Source organism: Chanodichthys erythropterus, chromosome 9 (assembly GCF_024489055.1).
Source record: "Chanodichthys erythropterus isolate Z2021 chromosome 9, ASM2448905v1, whole genome shotgun sequence".
In the NCBI taxonomy this organism is placed as follows: domain Eukaryota; kingdom Metazoa; phylum Chordata; class Actinopteri; order Cypriniformes; family Xenocyprididae; genus Chanodichthys; species Chanodichthys erythropterus.
Genome location: NC_090229.1, coordinates 36388260 through 36410088, shown reverse-complemented (window position 1 = coordinate 36410088; position 21829 = coordinate 36388260). Strand labels below are relative to the sequence as shown.

The window sequence follows — 21829 nt, the reverse complement described above, 5'->3', positions numbered from 1 at the left end:
CCTAACTGGCTTTTAAAGGGAATGGGAGATAAGACTCTGATTGGTTTATTGCGCGTTATGCCCAAAACAAACCCATGAATCATTAAGAGAATAGGTACAACCCTTTTAGACCATGCAACTGTCACGCTGACCATTTTTCCGTCGTTAAACTAACAAAAGTGGATTCGTACATGCACTTTTACTCATTTACTCACCCTCATGGGTGTTGAAGCCTAAAAATTTGTGTAATAAATTCTATGTTGAATCAAATAAAATATATATATTTTTTAAAGCTACTTTTTGTAATGTCTATTTGATGCTTTTCTCATTTAACACAATAATGACTTTAAATGATCTTTTAGGGGCAATTTCTCAGCTAAATATGATGTACTATTAATTTGTGATTAATTAATCGCCACATCATGTAATTAATTAGATTAAAAAAATTTGATCGCTTGACAGCCCTAAATATAATACAATACAATAAAATTATAATATATATATATATATATATATATATATATATATATATATATATATATATATATATATATATATATATATATATATATAATAAATCCCACTATATATTATTTCTAGCTGAATGTTCACTTTAATGGAGGATAAAATGAAGAAATCAATTATCCATGTTATATGCAAAATTCAAAATGTAACTAAATTGACAAATAAGTAGATATTTATTTGTGTAAATATTTTTTTGGATAAATATTTTTTTAAATGCAACATTTAAATTATATTTTTGTTCTTTTTTTTTATCCATTTGCAAAACGACATAAAAATGCCAGTACACAGATGCAAAGTTTTTTTTTCGTATGTTTTTGCATTTTCATACTCATTTTAATCCATTGAAAATGAAGCACAAACTTTCGTTCACCGAAACTTTACACTACAGTCTGTATGCATTTTTAATCGCTTTGTCTGTTTTGTTTGGTTTTTATGTTTCTTTCCCTTGTAGCACCAAGAAGCGGAAATGTTCTACTTGGGTTCAGAATGAGATACTGGATATCTCTTTATCACTGGGGGAAGAGATTGAGCCCCTCTGGTACACAAACACACACACAAACACTCTTACAGACAGTGATGTTGGCTGACACGCATGAAACAGCATTTCTTTTCCTGGCGATCTCATGCAGGATCTGGTGAAGGGAGCCGCACGACTCCTCACAAAACACTTGACATGAATGCAGTTTTCTTCTTTAACTCATTTTCCTTCCACAGCTCTTAAGGTTGGAGTCTGAACTGAACTTTACGCTCATCTTTTCTCTCTTCTGATGATTTTATTTTTGTCTTTTAAACCTTGTGGACAGAAAAAAGAAAACTGGCCAACTTGCTTCCTGTTTCTGTGCTTCAGCTTCATTTCCATTTACTAACAAATGAACTTGATTTTCTGATGAGATGTACAGAGCATGAATATTTTTCCTTTTTTCCCTCATTGGACACTTATTGTGACTTTGGCTGCTGTTAAAGGGAAGTTGAACTGCCTGTGCTGTATATGAAGTGTAAATTATTATCTTGTCAATACTATGAGCCTGTTATTTCTGAGGTTTCTATATGCTATAACAAACACCTGTGAGCGCCTGACTGCTGTGGCTGCATTGCCTTCATGATTTCAACTTTATCTCTCAAATTATACGGTGTAACTTGTGAAAGTGTCTCACTTTCATGTAGTCTAAACAAACGTGAACTCTGTTGCACAATCTTTTTTTTTTTTTTTTTGCAGTACACACTATCGTTCAAAACTTGGGTTCTGTAAAATGTTTTTTAAAAGACGTCTCTTCTGTTCACCAAGGCTGCATTTATTTGACCAAAAATACAGTAAAAACAGTAATATTGTGAAATATTATTACCATTAAATAGAACAGTTTTCTATTATTATATATTGTAAAATGTAATTTATTTCTGTGATCAAAGCTGAATTTTCAGCATCATTACTCCAGTCTTCAGTGTCATACTGATTTGGTGTTGAAAACAATACAATATTTTTGTGGAAACTGTGATACATTTTATTTTTCAGGATTATATGATGAATTGAAAGTTCAAAAGAACATAATTTATTTGAAATCATAATCTTTTGTAACATTATAAATGTCTTTACTGTCACTTTTAATTAATCGAACCCATTCTTGCCGAATAAAAAGTATTAATTTGCTATAAAAATCAAAATCATACCCCAAACCTTTGGGCGGTTGTGTTCTCACGTTTCACTGTGATTTTCGTTTTTTATTGTTTTTTTGTTTTTTTTTAACTTTGTTGCAATTTTTGGGATGTTTTTGTGTGAGGTTTGGTCTGAACTAATAGTGTCATTCTGGCAGCTCTCAGGCAGAATTCGATAAGCTGGATCCAGGTCAGGCGGTCTACTACACTTGGGCTGAACCCACCGGCTCAAGAATCCTGAGCTGGAAATGGGGCAAGTTCAAAGGAGAGCTGAAGAGTGAAGAGGTGAGAAATATCAAAACTAGGTTTGAAAATCGATTACAATATTAAAGGATTAGTTGACTTCAGAATTAAAATTTCCTGATAATTGACTCACCCCCATGTCATCAAAGATGTTCATGTCTTTCTTTCTTCAGTCGAAAAGAAAGGAAGGTTTTTGAGGAAAACATTCCAGGATTTTTCTCCATATAGTGGACTTCACTGGGGTTCAGCGGGTTGAAGGTCCAAATGTTAGTTTCAGTGCAGCTTCAAAGAGCTCTACATGATCCCAGACGAGGAATAAGTGTCTTATCTAGAGAAACAATCAGACATTTTCTAAAAAAAATATATATATATATATATATAATTTTTAACCACAAATCCTCATCTTGCACTCCTCTGCGATGCGCCACACATTATGTAATCACGTTGGAAAGGTCATGTGTGACGTAGGCGGAAGTAATGTGGTAGGGCGAAAAACTCCATCTCATTTTCTCCTCCAACTTCAAAATCATCCGTCATCTTCTGACATTACATAATGCATGAAATCGTGGACACACATTGCAGAGCAGTGCAAAATGAGTATTTGTGGTTATGTACATTTTTATTTATTTTAGAAAATGACCAATAGTTTCGCTCTTATTCCTCATCTGGGATCATGTGGAGCTCTTTGAAGCTGCACTCAAACTGACATTTGGACCTTCAACCCGTTGAACCCCAGTGAAGTCCACTATATGGAAAAAAATCCTGGAATGTTTTCCTCAAAAACCTTCATTTCTTTTCCACTGAAGAAAGAAAGACACAAACATCTTGGATGACATGGGAGTGAGTAAATTATCAGGAAATTTCATTCTGAAGTGAACTAATCCTTTAAAGTCCCTGTAAAGTCAATTCTGAGAATTCTTTCTAAACACTTTATAAATGTTACAAATGTATTGCTGAAACACATTACATAGTCTGTGAATTGAGTGAAGTTAGAGCGTTAAACAGTTTTTCACCAAGTCTCTGCTCAGGATTTTTTGGGCGGAGCTAAAACGGGGGTCTAATGACGCACATCGTCCCCCAAGCATAGCCCCGCCCATGACGCCGCTAACGCTACAGCGGTTCACTCGCTCAATCTCGAGTGTCATTACAGTTATATACAGCCCTTTGCACATTTAGCTAGTAATGCCTTCGTCACGCAAATGCATATTACATGGTTGTTAAAATATACAATATGCTCGGTCTCCTTATTTAAATTTCCTAAAACGATGATATGAAAGATTCTAAAGTGATCGTTGTACACCGGATATTTTACAAACTTTCATCAGACAGCTGGGATTCACAGATAATCCGCTGTTTTTGGTGAATGTGACTGAACAGACCTCGTCCACCCCTCCCGTCTCGGCCTTCTTACCATCCCGACGATAACCGATGATATATGTGGCCGGACAGAGTCTCTCCCGTCCCGGCCTTCATCCTCCCATCTCGCGGCATCGTCATTTGTCGACGCGACAACAGTCCGGCAGTACGTTCCCAATGAGTCTAAGTTGTCGTGTTTGCTTATGTTATAATAAGTAGGTACTCCACAGTAACTCTACTAAAATGTGCAAGAGGGTAACGTGGTTCTTTTGTTTATGCATCAGTATGTTTGACTCATTAGACAAGTAAGTTGAGACGGCAGCTCTCGCGAGTGGGCGTGGTTTCAGCGCCGACAGCGGACACGCCCCCAGCGTTTGTGAGCAGACAGCTCTGCCTATTTTTTCGAGATTTTGATAACATTTCATTTATTTGCAGATTTTTTTAATCATTCAAATTTGTTTGGGTGGTTAATAACAAATTTTTCTGTGGTGTGACAAACTCAAAACACATACTTTAAAATGACTTTACAGGGACTTTAACAATTTCCCCCCCACACTTTATGGACTTGTGAAGCTGAGTCTCTGTTTTCGTTTGTTCTATAGGACCAGTTGTTGGATGTGAACAATGAGGGAAAGCTTTTCGTCATCTCATTTTATGAAGGCCTCCAACGTGTGGCACTTTTCACCACAGAGCGGCATGTCTACAAGAAGATTTGTGAGAACGAGAAAGTTGAGCTGGCTGAACAAGAAATCAGCATCTCGTTACAGAACATGGGCATTTCACTGGTCAACAACACCACCAGCCAAGAAGTGGCCTTCATTGGCATCACCAGGTACTGCTGGGTGTCATGTTGGCATGTGTATTGTTCAGCTGAACTTATTGTTAAGCATGTTTAAGGCCCTTTCAGACCAAGAACAATAACTATAAAGATAAATATAAATATAATGATAACTATATTAACGTCCACACCAACCCTTATGGACTTAATTGTATTGAATGTGAACTTGTACTGTACTTTAAATCTTAAAAATATATATTTAAAAAAAACTCTACTTGCATATATAATATATATATATATTACTGAAATAAAAGGCCACTTATGTGTACTATGTTTCTTACACTTAAGTACACTATATAATAAAATTTCAATAGAAATGGCATTAAAATATAATTTAGTTAACCATAAATGCTTGTCAGTACATTCGTTAGTACACATTAACCATAATTTGAAGACAATTATGAAATTACATATAAAGATGTACTAAAGTCCTACTTAAGTAGGTCAAGAAAAAAGTTAGACTAATTAGATTTAATATAAATTTAAACTGATATATTTTCATTAATTTTAAATAACATGCAGTTGTGTCCAAAAACATTGCATTCAGTTCACTCTAAAGTATATTCTTTTAAATGTATTATTTATGTAATAAGTATTCTTTTAAAAAGTGTACTGAAGTGTACTTCTTTTTTGCAAAGTAATGCACAAAACCATTTTGTTTATTATAAGCATTCTGCAATTTTGTTGTCTGCCACTTTATATGCTCAAGCTTATTCTGATTGGCTGTCAGTGTTTTTATCGGCTCATCAGATATTCATCAGCTGGAAATATAAACCTTCTGAAAGTGATTGCAATGATATCGTTCCTGTGTGCTGTTATTGTTGTACTTTTGGTGTCGACTGCTATTCTCATAGGATTAGAAAGATTATTAACTTTATAGTTACAGTTTTACTTATCCTTTGTGTGAACGGCCCTTTAAAATGGTGTTGGTAAGAGCAAAAGATTTTTTACTTACAGAAATGAATCAAGTTAACTTTATTTGTGTGTCGATCAGTTCTGATGTGGTGTGGGAAACAAAGCCTAAGAAGCGCAGCCGATGGAAGGTTTTGAGTGGTAAAGAGGTTAAAGTGTTGGAGCAGCGCTACAAAGATTATATGGAGAGCGGTCCAGTGGACAGCACCATCATTGACCTAGAGAACGACTACCAGGTTAGTGCATATAGTAACCAATTTACAGCCCTACAGACGACATCTTACTATAAAACGGTTGTCATTATTACAGTTAAACTGAGTTTTTTTGCTACTGTACCTTTAAGGCTTCTACATGTAAATGACATCTGTTATTTATTGATCTCTGGATCCTTTTTAGGATCAGGCCGAAATGTATCGGCCACTATTTGGCATGTTTTAAAGGTGACCTAGAACACTTTTTCACAAGATGTAATATGTCTAAGGTGTCCCCTGAATGTGTCTGTGAAGTTTCAGCTCAAAATACCCCATAGACTTTTTTTATTCTGCCTATTTTGAGGCATAATTAGAAATGTTTCTGTGCGTGTCCCCTTTAAATGCTCGCACTCCCCGCCCCCAAGCTCGCAACTCTATAATACATTGCATAAACAAAGTTCACACAGTTAATATAATCCTCAAAATTAATCTTTACAAAGTGTTGGTCATGCAGCATCATATCATGTAAGTATAGTATTTATTTGTAGTATAGTGTTTACATTTGATTCTGAATGAGTTTGATGGTGCTCCGTGGCTAAAGCTAACATTACACACTGTTGGAGAGTTTTATAAAGAATGAAGTTGTGTTTATGAATTATACAGACTGCAAGTGTTTAATAATGAAAATAACAACATGACTCTGATCTCCGTGAATACAGTAAGAAACGATGGTAAATTTAACTACATTTAACAGTACATTAGCAACACGCTAATAGCAGACGCAACTTACAAAAGAGGAGAAATGTTAAAGCAATTTATCCATCGAAAGGGCAACAATAGAATAGCTGCTAAGACAATTCTCACTTAGTTTAGCACCGTCCTCGCAGCAAAGATATTTTTTTAAAGAAGGTAAAGGCAGTGTGTTAGTGTTAATGGGTCAAGTGTTCGCTGTTTCTTGAAAATGATGCTCGGGTGGATTTAGGCAGGTCATTCCACCAGCAGGGAAAAGTCAAGGTAAAGGTCTGTGATAGTGACTTGTGGCTCTTTGGGATGGCACAACGAGGTGGTGTTCACCTGCAGAGCACAATGAGGTCACATAAACCTCTAGTAGTGAGTTTAGGTATTGAGGTTCAGAGCCATTGGTTGTTCTGTAGGCAAGTGTCAATACCTTGAATTTAATGCAAGCAGCAATTGGCAGCCAGTGCAATTTTGTTGAGGAGAGGCGTGACGTGCTCATTAAAGGCCACTCTCGCTGCTGCATTCTGGATGAATTGCAGAGGTTTGACAGTACATGTGGGAAGCCCTGTCAGAAGAGCATTGCAATAGTCTAGCCTGGATAAAACAAGAGCTTGGACAAGGAGTTGTGTAGCATGTTCTGATAGGAATGGCCCGATCTTCCTAATGTTGTACAAGGCAATTCTGCACTATTGGGCAGTCCTAGCATTGTGGTCCATGAAGCTCAACTAATCGTCAGTTAAAACTCAGAGATTCCTGGCTGTCCTGGAAGGTGTGATTGTTGATGAGACTAGCTGAATGATGAAGTTGTGATTTAATTAAAGGGTTAGTTCACCCAAAAATGAAAATGATGTCATTAATTACTCACCCTCATGCCGTTCCACACCCGTAAGACCTTCGTTCATCTTCAGAACATAAATTAAGATATTTTAGTTGAAATCCGATGGCTCTGTGAGGCCTCTGTTGCCAGCAATGTCACCAAACTTCTCAAGATCCAGAAAGGTACTAAAAACATATTTAAATCAGTTCATGTGAGTACTACCTTAATATTATAAAGCGATGAGAATATTTTTTGTGCTCCAAAAAAACGAAAATTTTCAACAATATCTAGTGATGGCCGATTTCAAAACACTGCTTCGAAGCTTAACAAATCATTTGTTTCGAATCAGTTGTTTGGAGCGCCAAAGTCATGTGATTTCAGCAGTTTGATATGCAATCCGAATCACTGATTTGAAACACAAGATTTGTTAAGATTCGAAGCAGTGTTTTGAAATCGGCCCATATAGATATTATTAAAAAGTCCTTATTTTGTTTTTTTGGTACACAAAAAGTATTCTCGTCGCTTTATAATATTAAAGGTTGAACCACTGTAGTCACATGAACTGATTTAAATTTGTTTTGGGTACCTTTCTGGAACTTGAGAGGCCTCACTTAGCCATCGGATTCTATCAAAAATATCTTAATTTGTGTTCTGAAGATGAACGAAGGTCTTACGGGTGTAGAACAGCATGAGGGTGAGTAATAAATGACATTATTTTCATTTTTGGGTGAACTAACCCTTTAAGTGTTGTTCACACATCAGTTCTGTCTTAGCAAGGTTAAGTTAAAGGTGGTGGTCCTTCACCCAGCAAGAAATGTTTGCCAGGCAGGCTGATATCCATGCAGTTACCATTGGATCATCCTGCTGGAATGAGAGGCAGAGTTGTGTGTCATCAGCATAGCTGTGATTTAAAGAAGGTGCCTGAATGAACGATCCTAGTGATGACATGTAGATCGAGAAGAGGAGTGGTCCCAGCACTGAGCCCTGAGGCACTCCGGTAGTTAGTTGGTGAGAGTTAGACACCTCTCTCCTCCAAGAAATCCTGAAAGATCTACTTGAGAGGTAAGACTTGAAAAAGTGGAATGCAGTTCCTGAGATGCCCTCTGTCATGAGGGTTGAGAGGAGCATCTGGGGGTTTATAGTGTCGAAAATAACAGACAGATTCCGCAGATGATTTGGAAGATTAGAAGTTGCAAAGAATGAAGAAGTTGCTATTTAAAGTGTAAATCTGTTTATTTTACAGATTAATTTTTTTAAGATTGACTCATTTTCAAATTCTTAATTTCTAATTAATATAAATATTGCATTTTGCTCATAATTTTGTTCTACATGTGTTATTTACTGTCTTTAATTTAAAGTGTTTATATAACGGCCTTTATATCAGTCATCGGCCACTTTACATTTAAAGATGCAGCATTCATACATGTTTTAATCTATCTCTGGCTGTGCCGTATGTCCATCAGGTGTTGTTTGCTGCAAATGGGGTGGACATGAGGATAATGCAGCCCTTTGATGCTCCTCTCAGGAGGAACTTCCTGCCAGCACTAAAGGTGGAGTACAGTGTCTCCACCCGTCAGAAAACCTACCGAGTCCAGATCAACAGGATTCAGGTCTGTTTCACACCCGCTAAAGCAATTGGCACAATTTAGGGCTTCGTTTCTCAAAAGCATCGTGAGCTAAGTTGATCGTGAAGACCATAGCTCAGGATGCTTTTGGGAAATGCAGCCCTAAAGTGTCAATTATCTGACCTTTTCATACAGTTTATAACACACAAGTTCATATATTTATTATGGTCATTGCACAAAATATTATTGAGAGACATAAAATGCCCCTGTTCACTGATCAGATCCAAAACCAGTTGCCTGGAGCCATCTTCCCATTTGTGTTCTACCCTGTCAAACCGCCCAAGTCAGTCAGCATGGACTCAGGTCAGTCGATCCACAGCCTTGAGAGGAAGAGCAATACAAATTCATATGTGAATTAATTTTTATTTAATTGTTTGTTTGTTTGATTTTGCATCCAACCAATCTGGCATTGTTACAGTAAAGTTTGTTGCATATTAATTATTGTTTCTTTTCTTTATTAAAGAGCCGAAACCGCTCGCTGATGTCAGCATCATCACCAGAGCAGCCGGGCACTCGGACATTCTGCGCATCAAGTGCGTCTCCTCCTCCTACAATCTCTCCTCTGTTTTATTCCTCAAACAAATGGCAAAACATGTTTGATTTTTGGCCCTGCAGGTATTTTAAAGTGTTGATTCAGGAGATGGACCTGCGGATGGATCTGGGGTTCCTCTATGCCATACTTGAGCTCCTCACTGCTGAACATGCCAGTGCTGTCACATCTGAACAGGAGGTAATGCTCCAATAAAACCTTAGAAGTGATCGAATGGGCGGCAACTCCATTAATTAGTCATACACCTCACAGGAACAGCATTCCCCCATGAGAGATTTAAAGCTTGCCATTTTTTTGAACAGCCTGACTTTAAATGTTGCAGTTTTAATTAGTACGCTTCTCTATTGATGCTTTTCAGTACTGAACAATATATTTATAATTGACTTTTCCCTCTACTTAATCCACGCTATCTTTGATTAAATCTTTAGATTACATACACTACCTTTCAAAACACAATATTTCTTATGATTTTTGATATCTCAAACGGTTTTGCCATGGCGAGGCAACAAATTTATGGTGAAAAAAGGGAAACAGGAAGCGTGTTATAACTTCGGCATACATTGACTGATTTGGATGAACCTTCAGCTGTTTGTTCGTTGTAGGAGGCCGATCACATGGATGTGACCATTGTGAGTCAAAGTCATAGCGTCACCAACTGGCAGCAGGAAGAGTGTCACTTTCAAAATCCTTTGAAATCTGATTCACTTTAAACTTCATCAGTATAATGTCAAAACACAGCAGATGTAGACCTGTGAAAGGATTCCTGATGTCTTAAATACTGTAGCCATGGCAACACATCAAACGTTAATAATATTCTTGGGTGTTTTTGAGGCTCTTATCATGCTTCAAATTACATGAAACTCGACACATCAGAGTGATCAGCCAGTAGACATGGGCAAAGCCTTAGAAACAGGATTGGAGAGGGAGCTCTGTAGCGCCTCCTTTTGACAAAAGTGGTGGGGTTAGTTTTACCTACAGTCATCAAACATATATTGTTACATATATTGTTCTCATTAAGCCAGACAACTTTCTAATTTACAGTCATTAGCTCCAACCAACAGAAAGTCAAATATTTAGGTTTGAATGTGAATTTTTTTTTAATAATCAGGCTCCTAATTTTTAATATTTACCCAGTTTAAATGCATATTGCCCATCGTGCACCGTTGGAAAATTCAGCTTTGATCACAGGAATAAATTACATTTTTAAATATATTCAAATAAAAAACAGTTATTTTAAACTGTAATATTATTTGACACTATTACTGTATTTTGATTAAATAAATGCAGCCTTGGTGAGCAGAAGAGACTTCTTTCAAAAACATTAAAAAAATCTTTCTGACCCCAAACGTTTGTCCGGTAGTGTATTTGATCTCTTGTGTGTCTGCTGTGTCATTGTACTGTAGGTGGAGTTGTTTGAAAAGGACATCGAGTATCTGAAGACTGAGTTGAATCATGTTTCAGCCACAGACACGTCCCCCATCAGCCTGTACGAGTACTTCCACATCTCTCCCATAAAGGTCAGTTATCAAAACCTCATGCAAAATGCACTGTAACCACACAAAAATATTAAAGGTTTAATATTTATGACAAACTTTGGTCATTGAAGGCATTTTTAAAATCAACACATTTTGAGTGTATGGTGTGGTGTGTAACTGTGTGTGTGTGTGTGTGTGTGTGTGTGTGTGTGTGTGTGTGTGTGTGTGTGTGTGTGTGTGTGTGTGTGTGTGTGTGTGTGTGTGTGTGTGTGTGTGTGTGTGTGTGTGTGTGTGTGTGTGTGTGTGTGTGATGGCAGCTCCACTTGAGTTTCTCTCTGAGCACCGGTGGTGAAGACGGGAATAAGAAAGAGAGAGAGACAGAGATCATTCCCCTTCAGTCTCTCCACCTGCTGCTGAAGAGTATCGGAGCAACTCTCACTGATGCCCAGGACGTCCTCTTCAAGTACTTACATTCACCTCTCAGCACTCTTTCTCACATCCCTGCACTTCCTCATTCTGCCCAGCCAAACCCTCAGATCACACATTGGGTATTTGTGGATTTCACGGGTGGTTAGATGCTGTGAAACTCACTCTTCACCTCAGTGTTTGCACTGTCACACTGCCCTCTAGTGGAAAGACAAAAACAAGCTAGCTAGAAATTAAGCTTGTAGAAAAGGGATGGACAACTCCGGTCCTGGAGGGCCAGTGTCCAGCAGAGTTTAGGTCCAACCCTAATGAAACACACCTGAACCAGCTAATCAAGGTCTTTAGGATTAGTAGAAAGTTATAGACAAGTGAGATTTTATCAGGGATGGAAATAAACTCTGCAGGACACTGGCCCTCCAGGACTGGAGTTGTCCATCCCTGTTGTAGAAGAACTCAACTTCAACTTCATTATCAGACTGGCATCTTGGTCATTAGTTATTCAGTCCTCAGAATGAAATACTAGCGTGCCAATTTTACTGCATACTGAGCAGAAATTGTTGTATGCTAGTATTATTTATATAATACTATAGTTTTTCATTTACTTTAAGTATTTTTTTGCACTATGCAGCATGTCATGATAAATGCTTCAAACTGTAGTATGCTACAGTTATTTCAGATATTAATTTGTTTACTTTGTATTTTTGTCTCTCAAAAAATGATTTTGATATTGTGGTACACTAAGATTTCTTCTTTATTTTTTGGAAAAAGTATCTTCTGCTCACCAAGGCTGGATTTATTTTGTCAAAAATACAATAAAATATATCATATAGTATTGATTATATTATTATAATATTACTGCAATTTAAAATAACTGTTCTATATTGTAATATATAGTAAAATGTAATTTATTTCCGTGATCAAAGCTGGATTTTCAGCATCATTACTCCAGTCTTCAGCATCACATGATCCTTCAGAAATCATTCTGATATGATGATTTGATGCTCAAGAAACATTTCTGATTATTATCAATGTTGAAATAATATTAATATTAATATTTTGTGGAAACCATGATGTAGGATTTTTTGATGAATAGAAAGTTTAAAAGAACAGCATTTATCTGAAATAGAAATCTTTTGTAACATTATACATTTCTTTTTCATCACTTTAGAACAATTGAATACATCCTTGATGAATAAAGTATAATAAAAAATTCTTACTGACCCCAAATTTTTTTGAACATTAATGTACCTTCATAAAATTGGAAAGGCAAGATCAAATCAAGGGCATTGAATTGTGGGATACGGTACCCAGTGTAGTGTGGTCTGCTTCTGTAATGCACATTTTGGCAGATGTAGTAGGTTTTGTTGATATTCCATATATACTGAACTGTATACTGTGTACAGTATGCATACACTGTACTACAAAGATATCATGCCATTGCATATGTGCAAAGTCTCCTATAAAATATTGAAATGTTTACATTTACATTGATGCCTTTGTGTCCTTTCTTTCTCTAGACTTGCCTTTTTTGAGCTGACGTACCAGTTCCGCACCACTCAGCAGCTGCAGTCAGAGGTCATCCGCCATTACTCCAAACAGGTGACCGTTCACCTTTAACATTCACAGACTACTGCTGATTTCAGTGTGTTTTTAACATACATTATGACTGCCTGTTTTCATGTATCTGTGCTTGTGTGTTTTAGGCTATCAAACAGATGTATGTTCTGGTTTTGGGTTTAGACGTCCTTGGGAATCCATTCGGACTGATCCGCGGTCTGTCTGAAGGCGTCGAGGCCTTCTTTTATGAGCCTTATCAGGTGAAGCTTTAACTCTTCAGACAAAACAACTGAAATAAAACATTTGTGACTCTCTAAACTGCAAGTTTAGAAATTAAATGAACGTTCCAAACCCACATGACCTTTTTTTACTGAGCACAACTATTCATAGTTATTTATATTTTTTTATATTTATATAAATACAGTACATAGTTATATGTCTCCACTGTATGGAGAGCAGGATTATTATATTTAAAGTCCCCCTGTGGTGAAAGTCAAGTTTTTAATGTTGTTTATATGTCTATGTGGTGTTTTTAATATGCTTTAAGACAAACCATGAGCAGATTCATCAGTCAACACCATTGCTGAGTGTTTTCTCTTTCTCTTTTACACCTTGTAGGACGTAGCATAGTTTTGAACTGGGAGAGGTGTTTCTTTCTTCGTACGTTGAATATAGAAGGCAGTCTGGCAGAAGCTAGATATTTTACTTTATATCTTGTCAAGGAAACATTTCTTATTTTCATTTTTTTTAACTTGATAAAATAACTAAAACTAAAACTGAAATAAATTAATAAAAACCATACAGTATAGACATAAAAAAAAATTACTAATAGACATTTTTATAAAAATGACAAAAATGCACAACTAAAACTTTCAAATGAACATTAAAATGCAAAAATAAAAACTAAATTTAAGATATAAAAAACTATAATAGTATCTTATATTTATGCAAATTTTGAATGGAAACGCCAAGATGTGCATAAATAATAAAAATGCACATGAAACGTATGCGCTCAGTTGAGACGGATAATTTTGACATGTGCATAAACTACTATGGAAACACATTTATTAAATAAATCCCTCGATGCACAACAAAAAACTCAGGTGACTTTGCATACAAAATGAATGTGTGTGTGTTTGTCAGGGTGCCATACAGGGACCAGAGGAGTTTGTTGAAGGGATGGCACTCGGGGTGAAGGCTCTGGTTGGAGGGGCTGTGGGTATGTACTCTCTTTTTGTGAGTGATCTTTAAAAAGCTATGAATTCAGAGACTTAAATCGAAAAACAAAAGTGGTCACATGAGGTTCATATCAAGAATAAACAGCAATGTTCTTCCAGTCAAATTCTGAACTTTTTGTCATCCTCTTCTCAGGCGGCCTGGCAGGAGCGGCGTCTCGGATCACGGGAGCAATGGCTAAAGGTGTGGCCGCCATGACGATGGATGAGGAGTACCAGCAGAAGAGACGCGAGGCCATGAACAAGCAGCCCAGCAGCCTGAGAGAAGGACTGACGCGAGGAGGGAAAGGACTGGTGTCTGTGAGTCAAAGTCAAACTTTGCTTTTGCAGTAAAATTATTTGGATTGTGTGTGTAGTCCGTCTGTAAATATGATCTCTTTCACACAGGGTTTTGTAAGCGGCATCACTGGCATTGTGACTAAACCAATTAAAGGTAAAGCTTTATGCCAGTTGTTTGGTTATCTATCAGTATTTCAATGTCAACAGTCAGCTTACCTGTGTGTTCAGCTTAATAGGCATGTCATGAGTGTGTGTGTGTTCCTGTAGGAGCTCAAAAGGAAGGAGCGGCGGGTTTCTTTAAGGGTGTGGGCAAAGGCTTGGTTGGAGCTCTGACTAGACCAACAGGGGGCATCATTGACATGGCCAGCAGCACTTTTCAAGGCATCAAAAGGTGTGTGAACATGTCTATGTATCTGAGTGCATTGTTTGGGAAAGTGTATTCAATGATTGTGACGCATTTTCTGGCATGATTTGAATTCAGAGCTGCAGAGACGTCTCAGGATGTGGAGAGTTTGCGTCCTCCTCGTTTCATCCATGAGGATGGAGTCATCAGGCCGTATAAGGAGAGAGAGGGAATCGGTAGCCAGATGCTGCAGGTGACGCGTAACACTTCCTGCCATCACACTCCTGCTGTTCAAGATAGTGGCAAATGACAAATATAATAGGAATACACATGATAATAGGCAACAGAAATGGGCAGTTGACATGACAGGATAACAGCCTCCTGGAGTGCAATTTTTGTACTTCTACTAAAATTTAAACAACAGCACTGCTTAAATAAACTGTAAAAATGCTAAATGGTGGTTGAAAAAGGTAAACATCTGATATACAACCACTGAGAGATATATACTATTGAATCATGAGTCTCTTCTGCTCACCAAGGCGGCATTTATGCAATCAAAAATACAGTAGTAACAGTGAAAATGTGAAATATTATTACAATTTCAGCTGTTTCTAATGTAATAATGTAATTTATTCCTGTGATCAAAGCTGAATTTTCAGCATCATTACTCCAGTCTTCAGTATCACATGATCAGTGTTGGGGAAAGTTCTTTTAAAAGTAATGCATTACAATATTGTGTTACTCCCTTTTATGGAAAGTAATGCGTTACGCTACTTTTTCTCATGAGGGTTGGGCTGTTTGTTTATTTCACTTTTGGTGTCAAAGGGCCTTTACATTTGCAAAAAAAAAAGCAAAACAAAAACAAACAATTAAGCCTCAGGCTGAAGGAAATGCAAATTCACACCTGTACAGTGGAGGGCGCAGCTCAAACAAACAAACAAACATCTCAGATGTACTGCAGTTCTGGATCACAGATGAGAAGTTATTGCTTACTTAAGCAATAAAAACAAAGAAAAGAAACACAAACATGATGTTTATCTAAAGTCATTTTTGCTTATTAGTATGGTTGAATTAGATCAGCAGCAAATTAATTCAGATTAAATACATAAAGTATATGTCTGTTATTTAACATGAATTATTGCAGGTTTGGTTTGCGTAATATTCTGAGTTTGCATTTCACTGTTTTTATTAATTTTAAGGAATGCTGAATCTATTTTTGTGCAAGTGAGATGAGTAAATGTTCACATTTAGTCTAGAACTACATTATCCATCATGTTCACACAGTACACACAACACCTCTGCACTTTATTTCTCTCAACATGAGGACAGGAGAGCTGTCAGTCTATAAATGAGAAAACAAAGTAACTTATGTTACTTATTTGAAAAAGTAGCTCGGACATTTAGTTGTAAATATAAAAGTAATGTGTTACTTTACTAGTTTCTTGGAAAAAGTAATCTGATTAATCTGAACTCGTTTTACTTGTCATGCGTGACCCCCAACACTGCACATGATCCCTCAGAAATCATTCTGATATGCTGATTTGATGCTCAAAAAAAAAAATTCTGATTATTGTTAATGTTGAAAACAGTTGTTCATATTTATATGGAAACTGTGGTAATTTTTTTCAGGATTCTTTGATGAATAGCAAGTTTTAAAGAACAGCATTTATTTGAAAAAGAAATCTTTTGTAACATTAAAAATGTCTTTATCACTTTTGAACAGTAGTGTACATATTTAATATTTATTTATTTAAACATGTATTTAAACTTAACCTCTTGATAAAATATCCTTGTCAGCTACCCATATACATATAATATATACAGTACATATATATCTTATTTTTATATACTGTATATTCTGATTATTTTTGCCATTATCTTAAACACCCACCGCTGTCATTAAACAACTAGCTTAGACCAACATGAATTTTCATGCTTGTCCAGGCTGGTTACTGCTGGTTAGTACTTGTTTCATGTTAGTCTAGATTGTGGACCAGCAAACCGTGAAGCGGATGAAGCTGTTCAACAGACCAGTCTTTCTGGTGAAGCTGGTTGACCAAGGAAGTCTTGCTGGTTAAACTAGTTAGGAAGCAATATAGCCTAGCATCCAAAACACAACAGGAAGCAAAAAGACTAACAAGGACCACCAAGGGTTTGTAATTTTATCAGCAGACGTGCAGGTGGCAGAGAGATTCTACAGGATGCATTTGTAAAACTTTGCTATTAAGCTACTTTATGGATGCCAGATCCTTTATTAAAACTTTATTGACATTTGTTACAGATCCAGATGAGCATTTACTCTGAATCGTTACTGTTCCCTTAAATCCCAAAGTGTACTTTGTTATTTTACACTACAGTCGAACGCATAGCCTTTCGAAGTATACTCCAGTTGATTGCGTGCTCACACACGTGCACTCTGGAAAGTTTTAAAATATCTTTGTCCAGTGTCTGTGCCATTTTTCTCCAGAAGTTATGACTGATAAAAATGTCTTTGTATTCTTTTAAACTAAAGTTGCTGCATCTCATAACCCCTCACAGAAGTGTCGGTGTCTGTTGTTGTTGCAGTCTCCAGAATTTTGTTATTGTTGTTTTTCCATCTTTTTAGTTTAATTTTTACTGTGAAACAATGAGGAACAACTGACTAGTGCAAAACAAATTCAATGCATCAAAGTAAATTCATGTGCAACCTGTGCGGACAAAGTACAAAAATCAAATGCATACTATTTTGGTGACGAAATTTGCGTCACGTGCACTGTATGCAGACCCTCGCGTATATGTAAAACGTGAAGTATACTTTGGGCTTAAGTGTTCGTTAATAGAGTGCAACAGTAAAAACGCCATTCATTTTCTCCATAGGGAAATTGATTTTGAACGATAACTTCTAAACCTTTAAAGACAGGCCTACTGTGAGCTATGAGGTTGTTAATCGATGGTATTTGCTTCTGCTGAAATCGTCAGCCCACATTATTTCAGCTTATTTTTAGAATTATTGTGTTTAACAGTGGAATTCCAGGTGGAAAAACTACATTACCCATGATGCTCTACAGAAAATTACACCAATAAGAGTTAAAAAAAGCAATATGTGCCAAAAGAGCTCTTTAGCTCCACCCACTCCCATGAAGCACTGCAATTGATGTAATCGAGTCATATTTTGCAATAAACTTCAAATATATATATATATTTGTACTTGAGTAGTTTTATGTTTCTCCATTGTTTTTAATTTGATTATTCTGTTCGCAGTGCTTCATGGGATTGTAGTTCTTTCCCTCACTAAAACTGTTAAGTACACAGTCTTGTTCCGTCTTTTTGACCGATTTTCAAAAAAAAAGTTTTGCTTGATTGGCTTGGTTCATGCCTCCTGAACACAGACTATTTTAAAATCCCTATGGGAAAAATGAATGGAAAAAAATATTTCCTGAACTAGGGGGCAGGCGCTAATACACTCTAAAAATATAAAAATATATAAAATTGAAAAATATAAGTAAAAAATATATATAATTTAAATATAATTAAAAAATATATATAATTTAAAAATATAATTAAAACACTATTTATTTTTAATTGAAAATATTTATATTAAAAATGTTTTTTAACCAAAAATGTAAATTTTATAAATACACAGCAAAATCCCCAGAGTTAAATCAGCTCTACTCAGATAACATATGGCCCCTCTCTATTTAGTGTTAAAGTAACACTGAAGCAGAGTTAAAGTTAATGAGATAATTAAGTGATTAAGTTATGATTGAGCATTAGTGATGAACACCTGCTGTTAACAAGCAGAACCACTGAAGAGAAACACAAGAACTACAAATGACTCCCGGCCACAGCCTAAGATTAACTCAACTGAAGATAAAAGATATTAAATCTCTTTAAGATCTGATTAAACAACTCCACAAATAGCATATTATCTCATTAACTTTAACACTGCTTCAGTGGAGATGTAGAGAGGGACCATATGTTCTCTGAGCAGAGCTGATTTAACTCTGGGGATTCTGCTGTGTACAGTAAAATAAAATTATATTAAAAATATTATCAATTAATATATCAATAGATAAAAAATATGAAATTAAGTCAAATCATTATGTAGTCCACTTACTACCATTACTAATGTAATTCCCAGCATTCATTGACCTAACAAATAGATCATTCTGTGATATGTTGTGTAGCGTGTGAGAGTTGCAGATATAGCGTCAGATGTAGTAGTGTTAGTGGAGCAGTTCAGCGTCTGTTCTGGTGTTCACTGACCGCAGCTCTCCTCTCTTGTCATGTTTACAGCGCAGAACGGCCCTCTCTCAGTGGAGTAGCTCTGACTCTGATGAGGACGAGGAAAATACACTTGTGTCCTTTTAATAGATATTCAGTCTGATTGTGTAATGTGCATCTGAATCTGAGTAATTTACAATGTTTAAGTAGTTAGTGTGCAGCTGATAAAAAGTACATGTAAATATTGCTGTTTTATGCTTAGGAATCTTGGTTTTATTCCTTCAGATGTTTTGTCCCACACCCTCATCTGTCATTTTTCCTGAATAAAGTCTGTTTCCAAGTGCATTTTTCATCATTAACCCATTCCACACCCATCAATCCTACTATGCATTGCAAAATGAACTGACACACAGGCACAAAGTAAACCCTGCGCTGGAGCAGGGGTGTGTACCGAGACTTCAGTCTTCTAGAAAACATCGTGACTCAACCTTTGCTTAGGTTTTGCATTAAATTAGTCTTTTTACTAGGGAAATTCTGGAAAATTTGCATTCTTGCATCCAGAACGTGTTCAGATAGGCAATGTGAAAGTGCACAGACACTGAGAACTAACAAATTTTACAGTTAAAAACTGGTTGAATTGGCTTTAAGGGTTCCTAAACTAGTGTGATGTACAGTATATGATGTTTTTGAGGTTTTGTTGCCACTCTGTGTCTTTTCATCAGTTATGTTCATGTCATTATATCCACTCCATCACCATTTCAGCCCCTCAAATGTCAGCACATGATGTGGACAGAAAATAGAAGTTCACAGGATTGTTGTTGTTTTTTTTTTGTTTTTTTTTAATATTAATTGGTTTCTCCGCTTGGTTTGTAGAGTATTGAAAATGGACGGTTTGCCAAGTACAGGTACTTTGCTCATGCTAAGGTGAACGAATCAGATTTCCTGATGATCACTAAAAGGTAGGTGAATTTATATAAACCCCTCATTTTGCATGAGCAATATGTGACATAAGCACATGTAGATGAAGGGGCGTGTTTGATTTAAGCATACACAAGTACTGATAAAACATGCCAGGGCTGCACTGATGAGTTATTTAACAATTGTTTAAAAACAGCTGATTATCCTGACAATCAAAAGAGGGCGGAAAATAACGTATCAGAGTGGGTGAAGAAAGTGTCTCTTGTAGAATTTGTCAAATGTCAAAGGTGATTCTATAACATCACTTTAAAGCAGTTAAGAAAAACTAGATAGTATAGTTTGTAGACAAACTTTGATGAAAGCCAAGCAAGAAAGTTTTTAACAGCTTTGAGTTTAAAGGTTTTAAGGCTTTAAGTTTGAAACTTATTTAAGTTTTAGTTTAGTAGTTTTAAAAGCCAGAATTTTGAATAGATGTATAGATTAGCAGGTTTTTAACATGTTTAAGCACATTGCTAGGGTGTTGCTATGCGGTTGCTAGGCTATTCTAGGTGGTTGTTGTGTGGTTGAAATAAGTGTCTCTTGTGTACAATTCAGAATCAGAAAGCGCTTTATTGCCAAGTATGTTGTTTACACATACTAGGAATTCGTTTTAGTGACAGAAGCTCCACAGTGCAACAGAGTGACAGCGACAAGACAAGACACATAATAAAGAGAATAGAATAATAATATACAAATTTACAAGATTTAGGGCTGTCTCACTTTAGAGCATTAAATTAGCGCCATTAACACAGGTTCTAATCGCTCATAGTTCAAGCCAGGGTTGCCGATTGTGCGTTTTTCCCTTCACCAGACTTTATTTGTAGTGCACTCCCATCCAATAATCACAAAGAGCTTTTGATAAGAAACAAAGCCTCATCAGCTTTCAAAATTCTGTCCATTTGGTGCTCTTTAATGTGGCGTGACATCGCTGTAGCCGACTCCGTTCAAGCGCCAGTCATCTAATTCCTCTTTAAGATATAGCCTAAAATAAAGTTGTTTAAAGATATTGTACAACTTACTAAAATGTATCATGTCTCATGCAGTCGCTAAATCAGTGTTTCGATCACAGACAAATGTCAATAAACAACATTTGCACAACGTCACATAACATTACTTTTAGCTCAGATAAGTTATCCAGTGTTTACAGTTCATTAGTTAACTTAATTACCATTATTTATTTATATATGTTTGAATAAATCTGTTAAGACAATTTTTTTTTTAATAAAAACCACCTCATGTGCAATTGAAATATACATCTCAGTTTTTATCTGAGTGTGATTGTCATCTGAAATAAATTGAATAGAGTTGAATATATATATATATATATATATATATATATATATATATATATATATATATATATATATATATATATATATATATATATATTATAGTATAGTATAGTTTTTATAGTTTGGGCTCTGTTTTAACATTATAGTAATGTACAAAATGAGAGGGTTTCCTGTATAGTTTTAGTTGGGAGAAATTTCCTTAAGAAAAGTTGACATGTAGGCCCATCTGAAATATTTACAAATGAATCATTATTAAATTGATTTATGTAATACTGTGCATTGTGATATTTTCAGAGATGGTTAACTCTTTATAGAGCAAGCATTTGACAGCATAAGAAAATTTGAATCGCAGCACAAAAAATCTGGATGTTTTCTCACGAAACGATGTCATTCTCAGTAATCGTTATCAGTGCAGAAACACTGTATCAGTGGATCTCTACTTCATACATTTTGAGCGATCGATTTGAGTTTACATGCAACCTCTGTTCATAAAAGCATTTCACTCTGATTAAAGGGGTGGTGTATATCTTAATTAATAATTTAGGCGATGTAAACCTCTGAATCCAAATATTAAGCACAGTGCCTCGATGTGTATGTTAATTTACAGCTTTGGAACTGAAATCAGATTGGATTCATTC

General features: G+C 36.0%; 1 protein-coding gene across 3 annotated transcripts in view; it reads left to right on the top strand.

Annotated features, from left to right (window-relative positions):
* Positions 1–21829, top strand: part of vps13a (vacuolar protein sorting 13 homolog A) — a 90539-nt gene that overhangs the window by 57945 nt on the left and 10765 nt on the right. For 2 of the 3 annotated variants that reach the window (XM_067395484.1, XM_067395485.1), the window contains 18 exons: positions 956–1042; positions 2313–2439; positions 4356–4585; positions 5586–5739; positions 8713–8859; positions 9096–9177; positions 9338–9407; positions 9490–9604; positions 10828–10941; positions 11217–11362; positions 12843–12924; positions 13029–13142; positions 14026–14101; positions 14254–14417; positions 14505–14550; positions 14664–14787; positions 14878–14992; positions 19816–19901. In XM_067395484.1, coding sequence (XP_067251585.1) covers positions 956–1042; positions 2313–2439; positions 4356–4585; positions 5586–5739; positions 8713–8859; positions 9096–9177; positions 9338–9407; positions 9490–9604; positions 10828–10941; positions 11217–11362; positions 12843–12924; positions 13029–13142; positions 14026–14101; positions 14254–14417; positions 14505–14550; positions 14664–14787; positions 14878–14992; positions 19816–19901 — 2079 coding nt within the window. The remainder of the gene's footprint in view (positions 1–955; positions 1043–2312; positions 2440–4355; positions 4586–5585; positions 5740–8712; positions 8860–9095; positions 9178–9337; positions 9408–9489; positions 9605–10827; positions 10942–11216; positions 11363–12842; positions 12925–13028; positions 13143–14025; positions 14102–14253; positions 14418–14504; positions 14551–14663; positions 14788–14877; positions 14993–19815; positions 19902–21829) is intronic. The other variant, XM_067395486.1, reaches the window with a different exon arrangement.